The sequence below is a fragment of the Perca fluviatilis genome, chromosome 24 (genome assembly GCF_010015445.1).
Source record: "Perca fluviatilis chromosome 24, GENO_Pfluv_1.0, whole genome shotgun sequence".
Lineage (NCBI taxonomy): Eukaryota > Metazoa > Chordata > Actinopteri > Perciformes > Percidae > Perca > Perca fluviatilis.
In genome coordinates, this window is record NC_053135.1 from 1,096,936 (window position 1) to 1,110,366 (window position 13,431).

General features: G+C 41.1%; 1 protein-coding gene and 1 long non-coding RNA gene across 2 annotated transcripts in view; one reads left to right on the forward strand and one right to left on the reverse strand.

Annotated features, from left to right (window-relative positions):
* The window catches only part of LOC120554699 (NACHT, LRR and PYD domains-containing protein 12-like), a 37,798-nt gene extending 28,743 nt beyond the window's left edge, over positions 1 to 9,055 (forward strand). Inside the window, exons 6-10 of the mRNA XM_039793712.1 lie at positions 5,865 to 6,038; positions 6,135 to 6,308; positions 6,435 to 6,608; positions 7,134 to 7,180; positions 7,304 to 9,055. Coding sequence (XP_039649646.1) covers positions 5,865 to 6,038; positions 6,135 to 6,308; positions 6,435 to 6,608; positions 7,134 to 7,180; positions 7,304 to 7,833 — 1,099 coding nt within the window. The 3' untranslated portion in view covers positions 7,834 to 9,055. The remainder of the gene's footprint in view (positions 1 to 5,864; positions 6,039 to 6,134; positions 6,309 to 6,434; positions 6,609 to 7,133; positions 7,181 to 7,303) is intronic.
* A 2,128-nt stretch (positions 9,056 to 11,183) lies between these two features.
* On the reverse strand, positions 11,184 to 12,913 carry LOC120554705. Its single transcript, XR_005638564.1, has 3 exons — positions 12,822 to 12,913; positions 11,461 to 11,574; positions 11,184 to 11,272 (listed from the first exon to the last, which is right to left on the reverse strand). It is a non-coding gene; the product is annotated as an uncharacterized LOC120554705 (long non-coding RNA).
* Between the last annotated feature and the right edge of the window lie 518 nt (positions 12,914 to 13,431).

Consider the following 13,431-nt stretch of genomic DNA (forward strand, 5'->3'; position numbering starts at 1 on the left):
AACAGCTCACCTGTCAGAGATTTTCTCTCAAGTGTCGAGTGAGAGTCTACTTCATCTACGCTTAACAGAGAAACTGTAAGTTGCTTTATTTGCTACTTTACCAAGAAGTTTAGAGTATTAGAGTTTAGAGTATTTGTACACTGTGGTATTAAATACTGTTCGTTGCTCCCCCCTTAATTTACTGTTCGCAGTCAAATTTGTCCGGACAGTTTTAACTGCCTTTATTTTAACAAATACCAATAAAAATGACAGAAAAGTATTCTTAATAGAACATTCATATTGTAAAAAGAACCTTATTAGAACATCAACATCTACGTGTGTGTGTGTGTGTGGGTGTGTGTGTGTGTGTTTCTGTGTGTGTGTGTGTGTGTGTGGGTGTGTGCGTGCAGCATGCATGTGTGTGCGAACATTGGTGGTTCACATGCACAAGAGGCAACATGACAACATGAACTGTGTGTATGTGTGTGTGTTTGTGTATATATGTGTCTGTGTGTGTATGTGTGTGTCTGTGGCTCTGTGTGTGTGTATATATGTGTGTCTGTGTGTTTGTGTGTGTCTCTGGTTGTGTGTGTTTGTGTGTCTATGTGTGTATATTTGTGTGTGTGTGTGTCTGCCTGTCTGTCTGTGTGTCTAGTTTGTGTGTGTGTGGGTGTGTGAGAGTATATACTGTATATGTGTGTGTGTCTGTGTGTGTCTCTGGTTGTGTGTGTGTGTCTCTGGTTGTATGTGTGTGTGTGTGTGTGTGTGTGTGTGTGTGTGTGTGTGTGTGTGTGTGTGTGTGTGTGTGTCAGTAATGTGTTTGTGGAAGACTTAGGTGTAGGTATTTGGCAGGTATTACCTAAAGAAAATGTTACATTGCGAATAAAAAAAAGGTGCAATTTCACAACATTAGGTTGTAATGTGACATCCACATATTGCACCTATCTGTTTCTGGGTGCGTTTGCTGTTTAAAGTTTACCTTCACTTCCCAGACGCTGTTATGTCGGATCCTTTTCTCTCCGTAATACTGCTTGCTTTCTGCCACACAGCATCAGTATTGAGCTCTATAGGGGCGGCCTCTAGCTCACCCAGTAGAGCGTTGTCCAGGTTAGTGGGGGTGCATACCACTCCAAACCAACATGAAAAACTTAGCTAGTACTGTTCACTCAGCGTTTAGTTTTGTTGTTAAACTGTGTGCAAAATGAGCTGTGACGTTAAATCAACGGTTTCAGGTAACGTCACCTTACGGTAGTGTCTATTTGCTGGATGGTTTCAAGGTAACGGACGGTAGCTAACATTAGCAGATAAGCACGTTGACAGTGACGTTACTGTTCATATTTTGGCATAATGTTTCTGACCGTAGTCGTGGTCATAGTGACTGAAAGTGATGATGTGAGACGCTAAAAAGAAACTACACGCTGTTTTCAGGTAACGTTACTTTTTGACATTCAACACCCCCAACCCACACACACACACACACACACACGCACACACACACACACACCCCTAATGTTCTATTAAAGAAAAGATGGAACAAAAAATGAAATCGGAATCGGCTAAAATCGGTATCAGCAGGTCACACAAAGAAAAATCGGAACTCGGAATCGGTCTAGAAAATTGTAATCGGTTCATCTCTAGTAAGAAGTTATCCAATAGATGTAGACGTATCCTCGGCTGCTGAGTATCTCCGGGGACAAGACCAAGATAGACCCCGAAGATACTCGCCGGCCAACCCCGGCCCCAGAGTACTTCTCTCAGCGTTGTTGAGTAACGTTAAAACAACTGCTGGAAGTTCTGGCTAACTGGCTAAAACCGTTAATCAAATTAAATGCTTCACTAAAGAGAAGAGGAGAAAGAGACTTCTCTGCATAGTCTGTCTGCCTCTCCTCCCTCTGCACCACTTCCACTACCTCCTACAATAACAGTTATGTACTGACTGTCCACTGGCCCACTGTTTACTGTTTACGGTTTACTGGCTATATTAGCCCATATATGCACAATCCCTCCCTCCCTCCTCCCGCCAGCCTGGACTGAGGTCTAACTTAACTTAATACATGAACAATGGCTGTAACCCTATTACTTCAAACCTCTAATATTGACTTTTGATCTCTTATATTGTCCATATTTAATGCTGGTCTCTAGACTTTATCCTTGCACTATTGGACCTATTTGCACTACCACCATGACACACACTCTCATACTAAATCACAGGGTCAGTCTCAGAGGCGTCTCATGCTTATACATCCCTTAGTACAGTCATGTGGATTTTTCATTGGATTTTTTTATTTATTTAGTATTATTATTTTTTCATTTATTTAGTATTTTTTATTTCATTGTCCATGCTATTCATGTAGAGTTGCTTTTTTTATGATCCTGTTTGTGATGTATGTGTATGTTGTGTGTGATGTCTTTAAGCTACTGGAACCTTGAATTTCCCCTTGGGGATCAATAAAGTATCTATCTATCTATCTATATATCTATTTTTGACTGGGAACAAAAAATTGTTTAACATGACTTTGGACAAAACAGGATTAAACAATGAAATGGGTCTTCCCCTCTCCTACAAAAATAGATTGTGCCTTTTGTCTGTCAATGTGTGAACATGTTTACATTTAGGCTATTTCAATAGATTTTTTCAGTCAGTTAAGCCAAATAATTGGGTGACAAAAAGCATGCATATAGACTATTAATTTTACATATAGACTATTAATTTTACAGGCTAACAAATATAGTGTGGGTAAACTCTTAATTTGAAAAACAATGAATGCATATCCTGCCAGTCAGATTTAGCACCACCCACAGGGGAAAACCGGAATATCAAGTGGTTTTTCTGATTTCCGTGCAAGAACGGGAAAACCAAAAATCAAGTCATAATTTCGTTTTTTCGTTTTTCAAAAAAACGGAAAAGGAGTTGTTTTCTCGTTTTTTTGATTTCATATGTGACAAATGAACGAACGGTACCTGGACCCTAGAAGGTGCACATGGAGACTCCCAGTCCATGGCCTAACCAGCCTGTGCCGGGCATTTATGATTAAAACTAATACTAAGGGAGCAACATTTTAAAATGATGCATGCAATAAATGCCTTTTCAGCCAAGCCTTTCTGCTTCCTGGCTTTTGAACTGCTGCACAGCAATTTAATATTTTACTTTACTTCATCATTCATATCTGTGAGGCAGCAATGCGCTACAAGGCACTCAGTCTGCCTTAAATCCAAAAGAAGAAGATCTTCCGTTTGTCACAGACTGACAGCTAGTGCATCCAATCAACAACAAGGAATCATTGTCCAATACGTACCTTCCTTTTCCGGTTTGGGTCTCACAAAATGTCTGTTGAGTTTTGTAAAATGTTGAAGTGTTTCTTGAAATGCTTTGTGTTTTGACCTTCTGTGTGGACAGACATGATGTGAGCTAATTCTTCCTGATTCCTCCATAGAGTGGACCAGGAGAGCTCAGAGGTTCCCATTGGTCAGTCTGCCCAGCAGCATCAACCAGACCTATTTATGGTCTGTACATGTACAACAACTACTTTTACATCTATTCTGTTCACAATCATCTCTATGCTGCACTTTTTAGACCAGTGGATTGTCAGATTGTCAGATTGTCCAACATGGATCTGATGTTTGCTTCCATGATTTCAGTTTGATTTGTCATTCATATAATCTTCTGTTCCAGCTGCTGAAGGAGGACCTTGAAAAGTTTGTGGAGAATGAGCTGAAGACGTTCCAGAAGCTTCTGAGTCCAGATTACCCAGAATGCTCAGAGAGTCAGAGGGAGGATGAGGATGAAGAGCAGAGGAGCATCAGAGAGGCATTTCTGAAAATCACACTGCACCACCTGAAAAGAAGAAAAAGAAAGCTGGCTGGCCCGTTGCAGCGGAAAGAGGATTTCTTTAAAGATTTAACTTGATGGATAATTGGGACATTTACTAATGTCTCAAGAGATGAACAGAAATAATTTCCTGTTTTCTTTAAAAAATTAATTACTGATCTTCTTTGTTCTGTATTCATTCAGAAAGTCTTGCTGCAGACGGTAAGCGTAAACTCAAATCTAAGATGCAGGAGAAGTTCCAGCGTGTTTTTGAAGGGAATGATAAAGCAGGAAACCCAACCCCTCTGAATCAGATGTTCACAGAGATCTACATCTTAAAGGGAGGCACTGCAGAGGTCAATGTTGATCATAAGGTCACACAGATTGAAACAGCATCCAGGAAACCAGACAGACCAGAAACAACAATCAGACAAGAACACATCTTAAAAACCCCACCTGGAAGAGATGAACCAATCAGAACAGTGATGACAAAGGGAGTGGCTGGCATCGGGAAAACAGTCTTAACACAGAAGTTCACTCTGGACTGGGCTGAAGGCAAAGCCAACCAGGACATCCAGTTCACATTTCCATTCACCTTCAGAGAGCTGAATGTGCTGAAAGAGAAGAAGTTCAGTTTGGTGGAACTTGTTGATCGCTTCTTTAGTGAAACCAAAGAAGCAGGAATCTGCAGGTTTGGAGAGGTCGTGTTCATCTCGTGGACTGGGTCGATGAGGCCTTCCTCTGGACTTCCCCAACACTGAGATCCTGACTGATGTTACAAAGTCCACCTCGGTGGATGTGCTGCTGACAAACCTCATCAGGGGGAATCTGCTTCCCTCTGCCCGCCTCTGGATAACCAAACAACCTGCAGCAGCCAATCAGATCCCTCCTGGGTGTGTTGACATGGTGACAGAGGTCAGAGGGTTCACTGACCCACAGAAGGAGGAGTACTTCAGGAAGAGATTCAGAGATGAGGAGCAGGCCAGCAGAATCATCTCCCACATCAAGAGATCACGAAGCCTCCACATCATGTGTCACATCCCAATCTTCTGCTGGATCACTGCTACAGTTCTGGAGGACATGTTGAAGACCAGAGAGGGAGGACAGCTGCCCAAGACCCTGACTGAGAAGTACATCCACTTCCTGGTGGTTCAGTCCAAAGTGAAGAACATCAAGTATGATGGAGGAGCTGAGACTGATCCACCCTGGAGTCCAGAGACCAGGAAGATGATCGAGTCTCTGGGAAAACTGGCTTTTGAGCAGCTGCAGAAAGGCAACCTGGTCTTCTATGAATCAGACCTGACAGAGTGTGGCATCGATATCAGAGCAGCCTCAGTGTACTCAGGAGTGTTCACACAGATCTTTAAAGAGGAGAGAGGACTGTACCAGGACAAGATGTTCAGCTTCATCCATCCGAGTGTTCAGGAGTTTCTGGCTGCTCTTCATGTCCATCTGCATTCACCAACTCTGGAGTCAACCTGCTGTCAGGAGAACTAGCAACATCACACAGGTTTCTACCAGAGTGCTGTGGACAGAGGCGGCTTTACAGAGTCCAAATGGACACCTGGACTGCTGTTCTCGTTCCTCCGCTTCCTGGGTCTTTCACTGCAGGCTAATAAGAATCTCCTACGAGGCCTGGTGATACAGACAGGAAGTAGCTCACAGACCAATCAGGAAACAGTCGAGTACATCAAGAAGAAAATCAGTGAGAATCTGTCCACAGAGAGGCATCTGTTCGCACTGCAATCTGTCCATGAGACTCTGGAATAACGAGCGTGTTGATTCTCTAGTGGAGGAGATCCAACAGGCCATGAGATCAGGACGTCTCTCCACAGATAAACTGTCTCCTGCTCAGTGGTCAGCTCTGGTCTTCATCTTACTGTCATCAGAGAAAGATCTGGAAGTGTTTGACCTGAAAATATACACTGCTTCAGATGAGGCTCTTCTGAGGCTGCTGCCAGTGGTCAAAGCCTCCAACAAAGCTCTGTAAGTGGGATTTATGAATCATTAAATACTCTGATATCTTTCAACAGGAGTTAAATATAAATATCTTGTTTCCTTCCTGTTGTCTCTCCAGACTGAGTGCCTGTAATCTGTCAGAGAGAAGCTGTGAAGCTCTGTCCTCAGTTCTCAGCTCCCAGTCCTCTAGTCTGAGAGAGCTGGACCTGAGTAGCAACAAGCTGCAGGATTCAGGAGTGAAGCAGCTGTTGGCTGGACTGAAGAGTCCACACTGCAAGCTGGAGACTCTCAGGTTATTCTACCTTTATTAAAAAAAAAGATTACTACCTTAGCTCTTTATTTCTTAATTTATCAATTATTAAATGGACTGTCTGAATATCCTTTTTAGGTTGAGTGGCTGTAATCTATCAGAGAGAAACTGTGAAGATCTGTCATTAGTTCTCAGCTCCCAGTCCTCTAGTCTGAGAGAGCTGGACCTGAGTAACAACGAGCTGGAGGATTCAGGAGTGGAGCTGATCAATGATGGACTGAAGAGTCCACACTGCAGGCTGGAGACTCTCAGGTCAGGATTCATTAACCAATTCAACTCTTTGTGTTGAACCGTCTCACTGTAAAAAAACATCTGAACAAAAACCATGCCTCCACACATTGACAGAGGGTTCCTGTGTGTTGTTCTGTGTGTTTTCAGTCTGTCAGGCTGTCTGATCTCAGAGGAAGGCTGTACTTCTCTGGTCTCAGCTCTGAGCTCCAATCCCTCCCATCTGAGAGAGTTGGACCTGAGCTACAATCATCCAGGAGACTCAGGAGTGAAGCAACTGTCAGCGGGACTGGAGGATCCAAACTGGAGACTGGACACTCTCAGGTAGAAACACTGATGAATATAAAAATGAGCTATTTGTGTAGGAAGTCTCCAAGGAGATCATCTATAGGAATCAAAATAACTCCCTATTGTTAATATTCTATGCTGTTTGGACAGATATCTGCATGGTAAAGAAACTGTCATTTTGAGAATTATCCCAGTGATCAAATTATTACCAGGATATCTTTCATCTCTACAGAGATAGATCCAGTACAGGTTTAGCTTAGCTTAGCAGAAACCAATGCGCTTTCTATGCTGTGACAAGAGTGTGTGAATGAATGTGATCAATCAGAGAGACGTACACTGACGTCTGGACCAATCACTGTATGAAGTGCCTCTTGTGCTGGGAGAGCACAGTCACTGGAATATGAGCTAAAACGTCTCTCAAAACAGCCGCAGTGCCAACACAACAAAAAGTTTGGTTCTTAGAACTATAAAAGTTCCTCCGGTCTGAAAACGTCTAATATGTGAAAGTGATTTAATGTCCATGTGTCCATACTGCTCTGACCCCCCTCCTCCTCCTTTCAGGGTGGAGCCTGCTGGAGTCAGATGGTTGACACCAGGTCTGAGGAAATGTAAGTGTGTTTTGAATTTCATTCATCAAACTGTGACATCACTCATTCAAACCTCTGATGGCATCATCAAAGTGCTCATTGGTTAATAACTGCAGCTGTGTTGTGTCTCGTTCTCTCCGTCAGATCCCTGTGAACTCACAGTCGACACAAACACAGCACACAGAAACCTCAAACTGTCCGACAACAACAGGAAGGTGACAAATGTGTTAGATTACCAGCCATATCCTGATCATCCAGAGAGGTTTGACCACTGGCCTCAGCTGCTGTGTACAGATGGTCTGACTGGTCGCTGTTACTGGGAGGTCGAGAGGAGAGGAGATGTTCATGTAGCATTGAGTTACAGAGGAATCAGGAGGAGAGGACAGAGTCCTGACAGTGTGTTTGGAGGTAACGATCAGTCCTGGAGTCTGAACTGCTCTGATCGTGGTTACTCTGTCAGTCACAATGACAGACAAACATCCATCTCCTCCTCTGTCTCTGATAGAGTAGCAGTGTATGTGGACGTTCCTGCTGGCTCTCTGTCCTTCTACACAGTCTCCTCTGACTCACTGATCCACCTCCACACCTTCAACACCACATTCACTAAACCTCTGTATCCTGGGTTTGGGTTCAGGTACCACCCTGGTGACTCAGTGTCTCTGTGTCCTCTGTAGGAAGGAGAGTCTCCTCCTGTCAGATAAAACTTTTCACTGTTGCTTCAAAAATGTTAGAGAAACTGCTGAAAGCGTCAAAGAAGGGGACAATGAAAAAGTGACTAAAATGTTGAAAAAAGCGAAAATTTGGTCAGATAAAGTGAAGAAACATCGAAAAGCGACAATGTTTAAAAGTCTGAAGTTCATTGGTCATTGGTGTAAACTAGCAGCCTTCATAACGCTGCAGCTTCTCATTGTAGGCTAATGTTTTGTCTGAACTTGACTTTATCTCCAGGTTTATCTTATTCACCGGGGCCACCTTCTGGCCTGTGAGTAGACATGTTATAAACTGTCTAATAAGCTGTGTTATAAGCATATATTTAGGCTGATTTAAAACCTATATGATGTTTTCGGGATTCTAATTTGTTTGAAAATTTTATCCTATTAACATACTTTTTGCAGCAATTATCTATAATTTCTACTCCACTACATTTCTACAATGTTCCGTTTTCTGATCAGTTTTTCCCCCTGCCAAAACGTCTTCCTGATCGTCACATGATTGCAGTCCGCAGGGAAGCCTTCAGCAGCTGATCCCACACTGGCGGCAGTGCGTCCAGCTCCCGGTACCGCTCGCATTATTACGAATCCCACTATGGCCACGCCAAGACCCGCCCTTCAATAGCATTTATTGGCCAGGCGCGTACCGCTCCCGGTACTAGCGCTGCTCCAGATACTCTGCTGGGTCATATGTGAAGCATCCGTTCACATAGGGTTAATATACAACCTGTATATTTATCTTAAAAACACTCGCAGTCCTCCTCAGCTGTGAAGCCAAGTACTTGTTGTTTAAGTGAGTGTTCTCGCTGGACAAATGTGTGCAGCATTCACTGTCACGTGGGAAATAATGCAAAGTCGAGCTTCATGCAGATCACCCTGAGAGATATCCAGAATTGTTAGTCAGAATGTAAACTGGGCCACAGATGGTAAGCCCAATTACATTAACCTAAAATTAACCCGTAACCATTAACTAACCATTAACCTTTTAATACTTAAAGTACATGTAAAATCAGGTACTTTTTACTTTTATTTAAGTAGGGTTGTCATTGTGGTACTTCTACTTTTACTAAAGTAAGTATGTCTCTGGTTATTTTTTGAGACTCCTCCACCACTGCAAGCAATAGCATAGCGCTACAACCAACCAGAGCAACGCTAGTTGATAGATTCAACTTTAAACACCGAACACATCTTCCTTTTATAAGAATGACTTCAGTGCCGTTCTTTGTTCTTTTCTCAAAGAAAAGCTGAACCCTGGCTGCAAATTACATTTGTTGCCGATAGGGTGGTCTAGATTTCTAGGCTATGTTGATATGTTTTAATATCAAAAATATAAAGCGCATGAAATGAACATGTGAAGGTAAAAATAAATCTAAATTGATTTTTAGTCGTTAGTTTGTGTTCATCTATGAATTTATCCAAGCGACTATTGAACAGTTATAGTAATGAGACAGGTCTGTAACTTGTGAAGTGGAGATTGTTACCAGATTTATAGAGAGGTATGATATGACCTTTGCTATTTTCATTTTGTTTGGAGATGTACCGGTTTGAAATGATAAGGTACAGATGTATGGGACTGGTTTTGTATTTCAAGAGATGTTTATAATGTGCATATTATAAATGTTACTCTTATTCTTCCATTTCTTATCATATTTTGTGTAGAAATTTGTCTTATCTGTTGTGTTGCATTTAAGCTGCTGGAACGAGTCTAAGGGCCGGGACACATCAGGCCGATTATCGGCCGTGGGACAGTCTGGCAAGGTCAGTGACTCAAATCGGTTCCGGTGTGTCCCGTGTCGTTGTCCGTCTGGGGGGCTGTCGGCGTTCATTTTGGCCGACCGGATATGTTCGGTCGGCGGCAGGGCCGTCGGGACTCACCCGGAAATGACGAGCGGGATGAGGTGACTATGTCTCTGAAAATCTGATGAAAATCGTTTAAACTGACCTTTGTTGAGCTGAAATGAAGACAGATTCAGCAACTGCATGGCCTATTTCTCGCTTAAAATGTTTCCAGAAACACGTTTCAGTGAACTATTTTAGTACAATATGAGATCGTATTCTGAACGGCCGACATGACTCTCAATCTCCGGAGAAAACAAACCCATGTTCGTCCAATCAGCTGCCGGTTTTCATTTCTTGGGCGACATTACAGATTAGCGCTCCCTGCTGTTATGGAGATGTATTACGTCTCGTCTTTTTGGTCTGTTCTGTGGCAGTTTTTTGGACCTCGGGGACGCGACTGATCATATCGATGGGGTTTTCTGTCAACGGTCGGCCGTCGGCTATATGTGTCTACACCATAAAGTCTCTCAAAGACCAGCTCTCTCTACATTAACACTTGTAGTAATGTTGAGTTTAAATAAAAAAGTTAAAACAATGCTGATCTTTTATGTTTTGATGTATTCACAATGTACTCTGCAGCTTATTGTGCTGTCTCAGAATATGAGAATGTATTTGTATTACTATAATAAACCTAATACGGCATCAAAGCTGGAAAACTCTCTGAAAGAGTCTGGAAAGATTATTTTCTGAGTGCTTTAAAATGATTGTCAACTTCCTAAAACAAAGACACAAATATAAGCAAAAAAAATTTTTATGCAGATATTTTATCAATAAAATCTTAAATAATTAATTTTAAAATAGTAAAAAAAATTCCATCACAGTTCAAGATGACGTCTACGGATTCTGTCTTGTTTTGTCTGACCAACACTACAAAACACATTTTAATCAAACGTTTCATCGATTATTAAAGTAGTCATCTCTCATAGTCACGGTTAGCATTTAGCTCAAAGCTGTGTCTGATGCTGCGTTCATTTCACTTCAGAGTTGTTGTAATTACTAGTTTCATACTTTTCAAATAGCAGAAGCCGAGTCAGTTACATCTGGAAACACATCTGCCCTGAAGGAGTCCATGAAGCTGCTGCAGCTCCACAGGTAACATTAATAATCATTCAGATATTTTTTTACTTTGTTAACCTCAAACTCTGCAGCACCTTCATGACTAACACAACTTATGATTCTGGGTGTAAAAGTGTGTCTTAAATTATATTATTTAATTAAATCCCCGTTCCAACACCACCATGGATAGAGCCACCTCTGCCAGCCGGGCCAAAACACTTATGAACTTAACTTATATCCAACGCCAATCTCAAAATGAAATAACTCCACATCGAAAGTAAATACTTTCACAGAGGAAACGCTCGTTAGTTCCTCAGGAGTGTTGTAATCCACAGTCATTTTGGAGCCTAAACTTAACTGTCAGTTGGCTTGAATGCCACTCACTTTTTCTCGCTAAAATCCACTACCACGGCCCTGAAAGCCCCGTCATCTGGTGGTACGTGGAGCCAGCTCACAGTCACGTGTTGGCGGCTAAACAACTGCTGCTGGTAGTCGGCGTCCCAGAGCTCTGATTTTAAAAGGGAAATTAAACAAAAAGCCTTTTAAACATGTACATTAAACAAGAACTTTTTTTAAATGTCAGTCAAAAGTTGAATATTCCCAAGTTGAAGTTCGTAAAATTCTCAAGTTGAGATGGACGTTAAAGGACAGATGCGTGATCTCAAATGTTCACATTCATTCATCACAATCACTCACCTGTGTGGCGTACCTGAGGCGGGGATCGAACCTGCGTCTCCTGGAGTCAGGACAGCGTCCCTCACCACAGTACCGTCTCTGAGGATGATCCACCGAGGAGCTCCGAGTGTTCATCTGAAGAGACAGAGAAATAGTTCTCATGATTATGATGATTTAATTGAATACAATTCATTTAAATCTAGTGTGTGTGTGTGTGTGTGTCTCTGTCTGTCTGTGTGTGTCTCTGTTTGTGTGCGTGTGTGTGTCTCTGTTTGTGTGCGTGTGTGTGTGTGTGGGTGGGTGTGTGTGTGTGTGTTCAAATTAAATTGCAGTTTTTTTCCTATTGCTAAAACACAATTTTGCATACTAGGCTGGTTTTATCAAAATACTTCACACAATTTACAAAACCATACACCCAAAATACTGCAAAATACCTCATATGTATCCTGCAGAATGAAGCACTGCAACCAAAACTGCATATAACATTATCAACATCAAACTTTTGCACCACATGGTGCACACTTTATCCATATTACCAGATTTTTGTTTAACCAACTACACTCAACAAGCACTCTCATTTTTAGTATGCTTTGTCATAATACTAAAATAGTTCAAATTGTAGAAAATTCTTCAGATTGGTCACATGCACCGAAATATTTGCAGATACACACACACACACACACACACACACACACACAGACATGCTGTTGAAACATTTTGGTTTTTTTTACTTTTCACCAAACAAGTCAGTGCAACATATGCACAGCAGATATATTTACATTGGACTGAACAAAATATGCTCACAGAAAAATAGTAAACTGAAAAAGAAACTTGCTGAAAAAATGTGCAAAAATGTTGTAAAAACAAAAAGGTGCTCACCTGTGGTCTTTCTTCCTGATTAAAGTGGTAACAATGAACCATTGAGGGGTTTGGTCAGGTGGCTCATATGTTGGCCAATCAGCTCATGTAGAGTCATTTTGAATATATCAGATTGTTGTGTCTTATGCAGAGAACCGTGTTCAGTGCATTTAAAAAGAGACATTTTGAATTGCAAAATGTGTGTAAAGCAGAAAATGTGTTTAGACTTTTTGAGACTTGAGAAGAGGTTTTGCTCTCTGAGTGTCAGTTTAAATAATTGTGCTATGCATGATGTCATTTCAGTGTGTTAGCACTTGGAAAAAACTGTAATAAAATCTTTTTAATGTATTTGTCTTCTGGTGCTCTGCTTGTAGTTCCTGCTGATCTCCACCAGAGGGCGCTTTGACAGTTTAATTATTTTAATATATCGACATAATCTATCAACTTAAAGATATAATATCCCCCTCTGAGGTGTAGTGAACGAGAAATTTTGTGAATAATTCATAAAATAAAATGTTAAAAACCTTTAAAAGTTCAGTGTGTGAGTTCCAGCTGTCAGCTGCTGGTGTCTGGTGTAATGGCGCCCTCTGGTGGAGATCAGCAGGAACTACAAGCAGAGCTGAACACACAAAAACACACATTAAATCATGTTTATTCCTCTGATTGTATTTTAATTTTAATATATTTATCTTATACACTAACCCACCTCATGTGTATAATTAATTTAAATTTCAAGATTTTATTTTTTACATGATCTATCCCTTTATTTAATCATTTTTCTATTAATTATTCTGTGCACTTTTTATTTTATTACTCTGTAATAGATTCATTTTAAGAAATTTGATCCAATGTAGTTGTAAAAGAATATTAGTCTCTGAGATGTTTTAAGGGCAAATGTTTTAATAATTCATAAAATAAAACGTTAAAAACCTGTCAGCTGCTGGTGTCTGGTGTAATAGGCCCCTCTGGTGGAGATCAGCAGGAACTACAAGCAGAGCTGAACACACAAATACACACACACACACACACACACAAATAGACACAAACATGTTTACAGTTTATTCTGACTTAATTTGTTCAATAAAGATTTTTCCATCAACATCTCAAAAGGGGAATATTAAACTATTACTACTA